Source organism: Merops nubicus, unplaced genomic scaffold (genome assembly GCF_000691845.1).
Source record: "Merops nubicus isolate BGI_N331 unplaced genomic scaffold, ASM69184v1 scaffold17603, whole genome shotgun sequence".
NCBI lineage: Eukaryota > Metazoa > Chordata > Aves > Coraciiformes > Meropidae > Merops > Merops nubicus.
The window spans coordinates 7,265-19,713 of record NW_008599761.1 but is presented as its reverse complement, the minus strand read 5'-3'; the positions used below and the strand labels follow the sequence as shown (position 1 = coordinate 19,713).

General features: G+C 53.4%; 1 protein-coding gene across 1 annotated transcript; it reads right to left on the bottom strand.

The window, feature by feature from the left end:
• Positions 1-6,597: 6,597 nt before the first annotated feature.
• FAM163A (family with sequence similarity 163, member A) lies at positions 6,598-7,775 on the bottom strand. Its single transcript, XM_008937515.1, has 2 exons — positions 7,683-7,775; positions 6,598-6,996 (listed from the first exon to the last, which is right to left on the bottom strand). Exons 1-2 carry the CDS (start codon positions 7,773-7,775, stop codon positions 6,598-6,600), a joined length of 492 nt encoding a protein of 163 aa, XP_008935763.1.
• Positions 7,776-12,449: the final 4,674 nt, after the last annotated feature.

Genomic DNA, 12,449 nt, shown 5'->3' with positions numbered 1-12,449 from the left:
CGGGCGGTTGTGCTGCTGCTCTCTTTTGGCGTTCTTTTGGCAGATGTGAGGCTAAAGAAACTACAACTATCTGTATTTTTTCCTCTCCGTACTGTAAATTTTGGTTAACTGTGAGGGAAGGTCCAATCTTTCAACATGGGAAGTCACGCCACCTGGAAAATGGAAGCCCCTGACCAGACGTACCTCTAAAGACCCTTGGGATCCCATGCCACAGTCCCAGTGGCAAGGCTGGGCTCTGGACTTGGGCCTCCTGGCACCACTGACCCTGATCCCTCCACCTTCCTGCTTTCTGATGTGTCTAAATGCCCTTTGTTCCTCCAAGTGCTCAGGTTCGTGTGGCGAGGGACGCATGAGTCGCTTCATCGCGTGTCGCAACCTAGAGGGCAAGGTGATCTCCAGCTCGCAGTGTGACCCAGCCACCAAGCCCCTGGCCATCCATCCGTGTGGAGACAAGAACTGCCCCGCACACTGGGTGGAGCAGGAGTGGGACCAGGTAAAGCCAAGCCCAGCTGTGTGTCCCCAGCTCTCCTTCCCACTCCATATCCCACTGGACATGGTGGAAGCCTAGATCTCTTGGCAGAGCTAGGTTGCCTGGTGTCACCTCCATCCATGGAGCTGTATCCTTTCTTTAACTCCTTTTAGAAAGAGGGAAGGAGTAATGAATACTCCAGCTTGCCCCCCCCATACCCTATATACCACCCGAAAATTTGTGGCATTTACTGCCTTCCCAGAGACCTCCATTGGAGGGCAGCAATGTCCTAAAGAAACTGTCCTCTCTCACCTCTGGCTCCCAGTTGGCAGATGCAGACACCTCAGCAGAGCTCTTTGTCCAGAACCTGCACTCACCTCTCCCCAAGTCCCACCACTGAAGAGAAAGCCTCAATAAAACCAGCCTCATCTCTGATAAATAATAGTTGGAGGTACACCTGAACCACAGCCCAGATCCCTGCCCTGGAAGTCATGTCTAGGCCGTGACTGTGTACTCACCTCAGGAGTTAAGAGTCTAGTGAACACAGTCCAGGTTCCCTGTCCTACCATACAGGTACTGTCTCTGGCAGTCTGCTTACCCCTCTTCTGTTACTCAAGGCCTAGGGGCTTTAGGCTTCCCCATACAAGCTGGTCCAAATCGCAGAGCACCCAGAAGAACACACTGGGTCGGTTGTGGGGTTTGGCCTTTGTCTTTAAAGTCTTGAGCAAAACAGGAATTCACAAAATGCTAAGGAAGAAGGCTTCTAGAGAATCATAGAAGCAGCCAGTCCTTTCCCTCCAACGAAACCTCTGTTTTCATTTTACTACCCTTTATAGCTGTTGACTCCACTCAGCTGAGTCTCCCTCCAGCACTGGTAATGAGCACAAACTGGTTCAGCTTAGGGACTCATGGCCATCCCATAACCCTCTCCCACTCTGGCCTGCAGTGTGGGTCACACACACAATACTGCAGTGCAGTTTTTCAGCTGTGCCCAGGCTATTAAACTCACCTGAACTCTGAAAGACCAGCTGAGCTCCCCACCTTTGCGTGTGTCAGCTTCTTTGCCTTCACTGTGTTCTCCCAGCTCTGAGTTCACAGGATGACTAAGGGTGGGTGCAAGCCAGCTCTGCTGGCCCTGCTGTGGGGAAGAAGGGCACAAAGCTGCAAAATTTCAAACTGGCAACTGCTCCATGGGCATCGGGGAGCAGAGCTGAGCTAGAATCAGATCCTGGCTCTTTCTGCTTCTCTTGGTGGTGTCCTGAGAGAGCAAGTCCTCCCAGCTAAGCCTGCATAGCTTTGTACTCAGCAGGACTTGTCCGTGCAGATCACCTGCAGTGCACCAGCTTGGGCCCCTTGGGTCCCCACAAAGCTTGTCAGTACTTCAAGATCTAGGTTGCTACATGAATATGCTGCATGGATTTTGAGAACATAGACACACATAAAATAAGACAGAAACAGTCTCTTGTAGTCTTACCTTGGCTGCTCCAGGTCCCTTGTGGTAGCTGCTCCTGAGGCCAGCCAAGGTGAATTCAGCATCCCCAGTACTCGTTAAACAGAAATTACCAGCTTCTGTCCCAACTCCCTAAGAAATTCAGCTCCTTTACAGACACCCACTGCTCCTTTGACCTGGAAAGCATTACCTCCTGTTAGCAGACATTAAGCACCTAGCTTCTGAGCAGGATGCCATCTTAGATGAAGCTCTACAGCTGACAAGCATGATTTCTTACCTGGCTGTTACATTCTCGTTCCCAGTGCAATGCCAGCTGTGGGCGAGGGATGAAGACCAGGGTTGTCTTGTGTGCAGGCCTGGAGAATGGTGTGTTCAGGGAGTACCCCAAGAAGCACTGTGAAGCCTTTCAGAAACCTGAGGAACAAGCTGCCTGTTTCAGGAGGCCATGTTCAATGTGGTTCACTACCTCCTGGTCTCAGGTAGGGCTCAGTGTGGTGGGGAAGGGAGAGAGGAGGCCTCATAACCCAGGTTGGTGGAGCACAGCCTGCACCGAGGCTTTCTAGCAGCCTTTTCTGCTGGGGGCTTTGTTTGGTCTGGATGGGACCATGAGCTCTGCTCTTCAGCAGACCAGGCAGCAAATGGAGGGACTGGCACACACAAGATAGAGAAAACGTTAGAGCGTGTGGATTATTGTCTCAAGCAAGAGCATGCACCACACTGCAGGCATACAGGATACAGCTGTGTCCTCTGCCAGCAGTCTGTTCTGTCCTCTGCTTTCCCTTGATTTTAGCTGGTGAACATTTCAGGAATGAGAGGACTGGGGAAATTTGTCCTGGCTCACAGCAGCTATTTTCTCCATCTTCTATCACAGCGTCAACACTCAAAGCAAAAACAATTCTGAGTTGCATGAAAGAGATGAAAGCAAACTCTTCCCTTGCTCTGCCCCAAGCCCAGCTCAGGGGAGCTCTCTTCCAGCAACAAAAAGGGATCAGTGTGGGATCAACAGCAGCCTCCTCGAGAGGAGTCTCCAAAGCAGGGACCGGGCAGCCTCACTGGAAGACTGAACTTGGGAACTAGAGAAAAACTAAAAGCTGCCTGACGATCCTTTTCCTCTCTCGATGCTGACAGTGCAGCAAGACGTGTGGCACCGGTGTGCGACTGCGTGAGGTGAAGTGCTACCAGGGGGACGCGCTGGCCCAGGGCTGTGACCCCGCTTCCAAACCAGAAGCCAGGCAGATGTGCCAGCTCCAGCCGTGCCCCACAGAGGCACCAGGTAAGGCTGGGAGGGTAGGGCGGGAGAGGAGCCCTTTGCTCTGTCCAGCTCTCTGCTGGGGCAGCACATCTCCTTTTTAACCCCTGCTGTGGATGCTTCTGCTCCCCAGAAGAAGACTGTGAAGACAAAGCGACAGCCAACTGTGTGCTGGTGCTGAAGGTGAAGCTGTGCTCTCACTGGTACTACAGGAAGGCTTGCTGCCGGTCGTGTCGGCTCAAGTCACCCTGACTGCTGTCAGGCTGTACTTCCCTTTCAAATTCAGGGCCGAGAGCCCCTTTGAGCCAGACTTTACCACTCGAAGCCACACTGCTTGGCTTGACTGCGGAGCCAGTCCCTGTAGACCAGCCTGCCCAGCAAGGAAGGATTCCTAGGACTTAGTCATCACCGTTCCCTCTCCACCACGAGGATTTTACACAAGACAAACAACCATCAGTTCCTAGAAAGCTACTGAGAAGCAGGTTGGGAAAGCCTGTCCCTGCTGTCATCTCTGACGAGCTCTAGTTGGAGGCAGTGGACGCAGAGGCCAGCCTGCAGCAGCGCACAGGCGACAGCAGACAGCTCTCTGGGCTGCCCTGCAGATTTTTCTACTACAAAGGCAATTTCCAAAACATGCTGAAAAATTCCGTGTCACAATAAAGAGCAAAAAACTGTAAAACTGTTTCTGGGATGCATGTACCTAGGCCAGAGACGAGGGAGGATGGGGACACAAGAGGAACAAAAACAGGAGCAGGGAGGGTTGGGAGGAAAAATCCTTGCACCAGTACAGCTCCTAGGCAGCACCAGATAAATCCCATTTTGTGGTGCTGCCTGCCAAAGAAGAGAAACCACTCCTGTCTTGTATTTCAAAGTCCTTGTTTATTTCTGACATTGAATTTGGACCCATAGATGAGCAACAAAGAGAATAATAACAGGAGGAATCTGAAGTAGAAAGAATCTGGAATCCCTGCTCCTACCCCATCCTGTTCCTCCACCCTCCCCAAAACCTTCTAAACCCACAGTTGCACCTCCCGTGTTTCCAGCCCTTTGAGACTCTCCTGTTTGCCTGTAGCTGCGCCAGACCCAGGGCGTTGCGTTTGCCCGAGGATAACCCACATCTTGGCCATCAGGCTACTCTGAAGCTGCCTCACCAGCCTTGGCACCTCATTAGCAGGCAAGAAGTCACTGTTAATTCGCATGTGATGAGATGGGGTTGCCCTCCTTTCACTGGGAGGGTGACCGCAGAAGCAGAATCCCCACGTGTCGTTCCCGGCCCCTGGAGGGGAGGCCCCGGCGTGCGCTGCCCTTGCGGGAGGCTCGCTGTGTGCCCCGAGCTGCAGCTGGACGCCAGGAGCCGCTGGGGCTGTGCCCGTGCCCTGGCTGCCTGCCCTTTGAGGGGACGTGTCGTGCTGGGACACATTAACATCTCCCGCTCCTGGCAGGATGAGGCCTAGCTGAGCAGATGCTCTGGTGGGAAAGGACAGGATTTACTCAGTCAGACAAGACTTTTTCCCAGTTACAGGCTGTATTTTCAGGGATGGGAAGCATCAGGAGCTATGGATTATTGGCCAGTGGGATCTAGAGAGCTTTGCTGCTGCTAACTTTCTTCTTCTCTTTCGTCCTCCCTCCCCCCTGCCCTTAATGTAAGAGGACATTTAAAACCCACTATCACTATTTGGAAAATGGAAGAGGACTGTGAAAGAGATGCAGCTAGACAAGGTCTCAGGATAATGCAAATACAATGTCTCTCTGGGCCGGAGGTGGGAGAGATGGTGTGTAGCGTTTGCTGGAAAGGCTGTGTAAAACACAGGCTGGGGCAAGGTATTTGGTTACCAGGACCTTCACCACATTTGCTGTTCGTCTGGCTCCTTCAGGCAGTTTGAGCAGAGGTGCCAAGGCAAGAGTAGATCCAGGGTGTAAATTAGCCTTTTACCTGATAATGGAGACATTCGAGGCTCATGTAGCATGCACCTCTATGCCAAGACCTGATTCTTATGTGCATGGGTGGGGAAGTCAAGTCCAAATCCTTCTGCGAGCAGCAGGCCAATTTATAAACTGTGTTGGTGAAAGAAAAAAAAAACACCCCACTCCTCATGTTTCTGAGCAGCCCTGCCCTATATTGCAAAGGCATAGTGCGCGTTTCTGCCATGGCCTCCAACAGCATCCACACGGCTGCGAGGATCGTTGCTGCCCAGGTCCCTCCTCCCTGCCATGAATGGGAAGTGCTCGCTGAGCGGTCCTGCACTGGTTGCTATGGAAGTGCCTGTGAATGACGGAGATGTCCTTTTAGTAATTTTTTACCTAATTTGATTTATGGAGGAAGAAGGAACTTTCCCACATTCATTTTTGTAGAATGGCAGAGTCACTGTCTGTCGTTACCAGCCACAGAGACAGGGAACCCAGGTTCAAGCCTTGCACCCTCTTCTTCCAAAAGCAAAAGAGGGGGTACCCTGACTGCCTGAGCATCACTCTCCCACATGAGGTCATGGACCCTGCAAAGGAGGAGAAGTGACCCAGTGGTCTCTGCTGTTGAAAGCAAAAACCATACTGAAGCCAACCTGCCCCTGGCTGTCCGGAGCTGTCAGGGTGGGCTGGTTAGGGCTTTGAATGCTGAAGGTGAACAAAATGGCAGTTATTTGGGGGTGCAACTCTTCCTGTAAGTAAAATCTTGCAGTTTTTATGGGTCCAAGTTAAAAATCGCTCCTAAGAAAGCTTGTGAAGAATAGAAGAGGTGGGGGCTCTGGCCGCAGGAGGATCAGCCTGTGCCCGTTTACGTAGGTGAGCGGTTTTGCGAGCAGCTTTGCCTCTTCTGGTGATCTAAATTCATGTCTCAAACTTCAGCATGTGCAAAGACCAAAGCGGGTGGGAGCCAGTGTCCTACCTTACACTCAAACATAAAAGCTAACTGCTAGCAGCAACGAACGCTGTACGAGGGGAGCAGGATAATCCAGCTCTTCCCTTCTTTGCCCTCCCATTGCCCAGGAGCGCTGCTGTGCCCAGCTCAGCGGTGGCCCTTGCCAGGGGTGGCAGCTGGTGGGTGGCCGCTCATTGCTCTATGTGCTGGAGGCGGCGGGCATCGCCTCGGGGGCTGCTTGTGGACACCGAAGGCCTCGCTCTGGGCTTGGGGAGCCGGGGGAGCCTGGGGTAATTAAATTGGGTTGTACTGTACATAGCCCTCGTTAGACAAGTCCCTTCAGGAGATAGAGTAGAATAATGACACTTATGATGGGTTCGGAGGTGGCCGGTTTAACGTCGCCCTTTGAGGTCTCTCCTCTTCTGGCCCACAGAGCTCAGCCGTGCTTTTTGTGCTGGTCTTGGGCTGGGCTTACGGGGTCCTCTCTGCAGGAACCCCCCTCCAAAGACAAGTGAAAAGCCCCTTCCCTCAAGCGGGCACCGGCTGAGGGCACCCTGTGCTAGTGGCAATGGTGACTACACCTCCGTGCTGATAGCCCGTGGGTTCGGGAAGCTGTCGCGGAGGAGGCCGTGGCGGCTCACCGGGTAGCTTTGCAGGGTGGCCATGTTGAGGGGCGGCCCCATCTCCTTGCAGCACGTGGGGGTGTAGGTGACCCTCTCGCCCCCGTTGCGCACCATGTCGACAGTCCGGATGTAAAAGGGGGAGCCGTAGGGTGAGCAGGTCGGGCAGTAGTTGTGAGCCCCGTGGTGGTTGAGCTCGCTGAGGGGGGGTGGGGGGCTGCCCTGCCCGTCCACCATGCGGGAATTGCAGGCGTTGCACATGCTGAGGTGCGAGTGCGTGGGAAGGTCGGGCTCTTCCTCTTCCTCCTCCTCCTCCTCTTCCTCATTGGAGTCATCTTTCTTGCAGCAGTAGTACTGCACGAAGGGGAAGGGATTGTGTTAGGGAAGCAGAGTGGTTGGTGGGCAGGCTTGGCTTCAAAGCCAACCCTGCCCCAACCCCACTCCCCTTGTCCCCCTGCCAGAGAAACCATCTCCCTGCTCTGCTCCATCAGTCCCCAGGTTCTGCAAAGCAGCTGAAGCTGGACAAAGTCTGGACCTGAGCGTGCTGCAGGAGGCAGCTTCCAGGGAACTTGTCCTTCCTCCCAGCAAGGTTTGCAAGGGAAAGGTGTTTTACTGTGCCAGTTGGAAACTCCTCCAAATAACAGCTGTGCTTTTCATCACACGGGCACTGCTACATGGCACAGACTTCACATTAACTTTTAAAGAGCAGGAGGTTGTAGCGAGATGTTGTTGAAAGCCTTCTCATTTAATTTACAGGGGGAAAAAAATAACTAAAAAATCTCCATCTGGTATTGCGAACCCAGCCAAGCCTACACCTAAATTAGTGCTGCAGAGCCTCAAAAGCCTTAGGGGAGTCCCCCTGCACCGCAAGGAGGAAAGGACATAATTCTGCAGCATCTGAGGGAAAAGGGAGTTCAACTCTCTGCCCATCACGGGCAAGAAACCCCCTTCCAAAACACATTCTGCAGCAGCAGTTCAGCCTGAGGAGCAGCAACGCTGCTGGGGTTCATGGCAACATGGGGGACAGCCACAACGCTCACCTGAAGCCTACAGTAGCAGAGCACAGCAATGATGCACAGTAGGATCACCGTTGCTAGGATTCCCCCGGTGATAACAACAGTTCCCGCTGTCATCCGAACAATTCTCCATCAAACTCTGAAAGGCAGGGCGACAGGGACACACATCACCCTGGGACACAAACCTTGCTTATCATGGCTTTGGCATCACAACACTGATGTGATGCCTATGAAGCATCCTAAAGTGTTGCACGCCTGCTCCTCCAACCCCAACCAGAAAACTATCACCCACTGTCATGGTCCTCCTCTTAGTGAGAGGACACAGGAGATGCAGCAATGTATCCCCTTGCTGCCATCACTGCCTCTGGCTTGGGGTCTTTAGGAAATACCCCATGGCCCACCCACAGAGCCTCACCCTCCTTGCTGAGCCAAAAGGGCTGATATCCACCCTTCTGGCAGAAAATACAGCTTCTGCTTCAAAACGCAGAAGCAGACCTGTGTTTCCACCTGGAAAAGCCAAAGGGGAGCCTTTGAACTCCCCAAGACTCTGGCAGTCTGAGCCCCCAAAAACTACATTCCAGATGCCTGCCAGACACCAACAGGTCTAATATGGGCTTGGCATGAGCCAAGCAGTCCCTGCCACCATCCCCATGCCACAGGACCTGTGGGCTACTTACGTTCAGCAACGGAGGCGTTGGACCTGGAAGGAGCAGAGGGAGAGGTTAACCACAGCCCGCCAGCACCCTTGCTGCACGTTTTCCCCACTTTTCAAGAATTCACCTGGATTTGGGACTCACGGGAAGCCCTGCTTCACATTCTGTATCCCACAGGGATGGGGCTCAGCACATGCCCATGCCCCTGGGGGCCTCCATGGTGCAAAAAATGTTTTGGGTCCTGCAGATGATGATAATGATAATAATACTAATAAAAAATTAAGATCATCATCATGATGACCCTTAATTTGAAGCAGGGAAAGGAGGCATTTCCCAAGCTCAGAGAAATACTCTCCAGGACAAGGCTGTGCTATAGCAGCTCATGAATCACGCAGCTTCACAGGGCAAAGGCCTGGCTTCACCAGCACTTGGCCTTTTCCTCTTTAAAATTAATTATGGAGGAGGTGGACAAATCACCTTGCAAGTGGACAGTGTTTTAAGTGCCACTAGGAAAGGGTCTCTGGCCTCCATCCGCTCTGGGGCAGGCAAACCCCAGTGTCCCCCCACCACCCCATGGGCACCTACCCGGAAAAGGACAGGCAGGGTGTCGTGGTCACGCCGGCCCTGGGGCGGCCGGCCGGGACAGGCAGCACTGCATGGCCACGGAGGGACGCTGGCAGCCCTGGGAGGAAGGACAAGGAGGTAAGCCCACCATCATCAGGATCTTCCCCCCACTCAAGAGGGCTGCCCTGTGTCCCCATCCCTACTGATGCCACCACCCCTGTCCCCACGATGGGGCTGAATAAACGGCTTTTTTAGCGAGACCGACAGGAAAGGTGGGTGCTACAAACTCAGGTAAACCCAAACCACCAGGAAAGGATGATCCCCAAACCTGGCAACTTCAGCAAAAGCGAGAGACCTGCACCCCAGAGGTGGGTGCACTCATCCTTCCCACCCTCCGCTGACGTCTGGCACAACCGCATTTCATTACCGGCCTCCGTGTCCCTCTGTGCCTCATCCAGAGCAGGGCTAATTGATAGGGTCCAAGTGCCAGCCGGTTGCAGCCGAGTAGATCTAATTACCCGCTCACCACACGGCCCTAATTGACGCAGGGAGGTGGCAGCTTCCAGATGAGACCTGCCCAATTCTGCCCCAGCCCCTCGCTGCCGCATGTGCCGTCGGGCAGAGCAGGGAACCCCCTCCCCCCAAAGCCCCCCAGCCTTCTCATTCTGCTGTGGTGATTTGCAGGATCCAGCCTGCTGCAAATTGATTTTCAGCTCTTGGAAAGTTCCCGTTTGGAGCCAGGAGGCGGGCGTGCATTGGATTTCCTCCTCGAGCTGCTCTCGCACACGAAACAAAGGAAAAAAACCCTTGAGAAATCAATAGGTCCATAACCCAGCTAATATCTCCATCCATCAGGGGACCCGATGCAGAGCTAATAATAGACCCCGGCACGCTCAGCTCCTGCACCCTGTTACCCTGAAATGCAAGCAGGGACGGTGGGGGGAGACACGGGGGAGCCTTCGATGGAGATATCACCACCTCCCTGCGTGCCACCCTTAACAGGGAAAAGCGGACCATAGGTGGCTGGGAAAGGCAAACGTTGACCTTTGATGACCCCTGAGAGCAATGCACTGTGGGCTGGCTGGTGATGGATGATGCAGGCAGCCATCCATATCCAGAAAACTTCATTTCGTGGGAGCTGTGATTTGATTTAGAGCTCAGAGAGCAGCATCCAATTAGCCCGAGGTTTGGATCGAGAAGGCAACCTCGGAGAACAACGCTGGGTGGGAAGGGACCAAACCTTTGGTCACCTCTGAGTCCAATTGGCACTGCCCCAAGGGTGGCTGGGCTTCCATGTGCCCCATCCCTGGCATTCCCATTTCTGGGGCTGCCAGGATTAACATTTCACTGGCCCTGCTCAAAAGCCAGGCTCTTCCTTTCTAAAATACAGAGTGTTAAAAAGAAAAGAAAAAGCCAAAAATAAAAACAAATGAGAAGAGAAGCGCTGCCTTTCCTCATTGCTTTGGAGGTGATGCTTTCAGAGAGGAGGAAGTTTCCTCACCCCCTTCCCCACAGATCCTGCTCACTGGCAGCCTAGCAGTTCATTTTCTGCCAGTTTGTGCCTATAAAAGTTTGTGCTTATAAAGCATCCTTCTCTAACCCACAGCTCTCTTCTGCAGGGCCTGCAATACCTCCCAGGGAAGAAGCAAGAGCACCAATCTCAGGAGCATTTAGGGTCTTGGGATCTGCAAAGTAAAATATACCCAGGGAGGGGCAGGACAAGCACAACAGCCTCTCCCAGCCCTTGCAGAGGCCACACACCAGTCATCCCTGCCACCGGCGATCAGCCCATCTCTGTTTTCCAGCCACCCTCCACAAGCACATCCCAGCCTGCTGAGAAAGAGGCATTTTGGGCTCAGCTTCCCCCAGGGTCAGGGACCATACAGACTCACCACCACAACCCAACAAAAAACTGCCCATTTTTAGGGGGCCCCTGAATGCCTTGGGCTGCACTGTGAGCCAAGCCCTGGGATAGGATGCAGGAGCATTACAGGGGGATGAACATCTTGCAAAGCCAAAGCTCCCTGGAGCACAGTCCCATTTCTTCTTCTGGCTTAAAACGGGAGTTGAGAGTTGATTAAATATTTAAATATCCCACGCTGTGCGGGTGCCCTGGTGCTCACTGCTCTCCTGCAGCTCAGGGGAAGAGGCTGTGACCCAAGGGCAGATGGGACACTCCAGTGCACAAACCAGTGACAAGTAAAAATCAGGATTTATCCAAGCAGGGCTGTGTCACCCTCCCTGCCCCTCACCAGCTCTCTGGAAGCGACTCGAGACAGCAGGCTGTGGTGCCCTGCTGGCCCCGCTGGCGACGGGAGCGGGCACAGGGAGGGTCCCCGGCCGTATCGAACTCCTCCAGGCGGCCCTGCAAACCCACTTGCTGAAGAGATACATTTTCTGTAATTGATGTTGCCTCACAGCGCAAAGTTACGGCCTGAAAAGTGACTCTGGGAACGAGCGGCATCACAGGCTTCTATATTTATTCTCCTTCAGTGACGTCTATCGCAGATCTGCACGGTTTGCAAGTCGATGGGAGGTTTTTGCCAGCTGCCAGCACCCTCAGCTCAGCTGAGAAACTCCCGTCCTTCCTCGCCTGGCACATCCCACCAGCCCCGAGCTCTACCCCTCCATCCAACAAGGGTCAAACGTGAACACGGGCACTTGGGAGCAGGTTTTAGGCTCAGGCAGAGCACAGTTGCTGGCCGAACATCACTGGCGAGTCCTGCCCCAGCCTGGGCTCTGCTCTCCTGGTTTTGCTCTGCAGCTCACAGGCTAATTCAATGAATTGTCTGCCTGGTAAATTAGCCCAGCCTTACCAGAATCATCTCCCAGGGCCTAATTGGAAAAAAACAGCATAAGGGGCTGCCTTTCCAAACCAGATTATGGCAGCAAACAACAGGGCAGATCCTGGGTGGCTGCAGCCTGCCCCACACAGGCTCAGCCCCGTGGGATTCAGGTGGATTAATCCACAGTTGCAAACCTTGGCAAGGTTGGGAGGACATGACTGGTGTGAACCTCCACAGCCTTGGGGCAAGGCAAGCCCACAGGGCTGAGACCCTGCAAACTTGTTGCATGTTGGATGCTCTGCACTGCATCCCCTCTGCATAAGGGGATGAGCCGAGTTGTGAGGAGCAGAAAAAAGGAAACCCCCCCAAAATGAACTGAGTCAAAATGAAATGTCATGCAAAGAGCAATGGCAATGTGGGATGCAAGAGGATGCAGGGGGCTGCACCCAGCTCACAGCCCCCATCAGCCCCCCTCTGGCCTCAGCTCTTGCCCCCAGGCTTCTTGCCCAATTTTGAGATCACTGAGTCACTTTGAAACCTTTAAACTTGTAATTAATGAATCCATAAGGGTCACCAGGAAGCTGAACCTGCGGCCTGCCCTTATTTTTGGAGGAGACACAACTTGCTGCTTTGATTTGCCCTTGCACATAAACTTGCTTAAGGTACCGTAACTGGGGGGGAGGGGGCAGGATGGAGCCAGTCCGTTCTGACTTTTGATATGCTGTTAATAAACATATTGAGGAAAAAGCATCTTAAAGGCATAAAAATTGCCTGTGGCACTGGGTGAC

Excerpts from the sequence above, each read along its gene's own strand:
- FAM163A (XM_008937515.1), bottom strand. The coding sequence starts at position 7,775 with ATGACAGCGGGAACTGTTGTTATCACCGGGGGAATCCTAGCAACGGTG. Across the intron at positions 6,997-7,682 it reads TCTGCTACTGTAGGCTTCAG|TACTACTGCTGCAAGAAAGA; the intron begins GTGAGCGTTGTG and ends CCCTTCGTGCAG.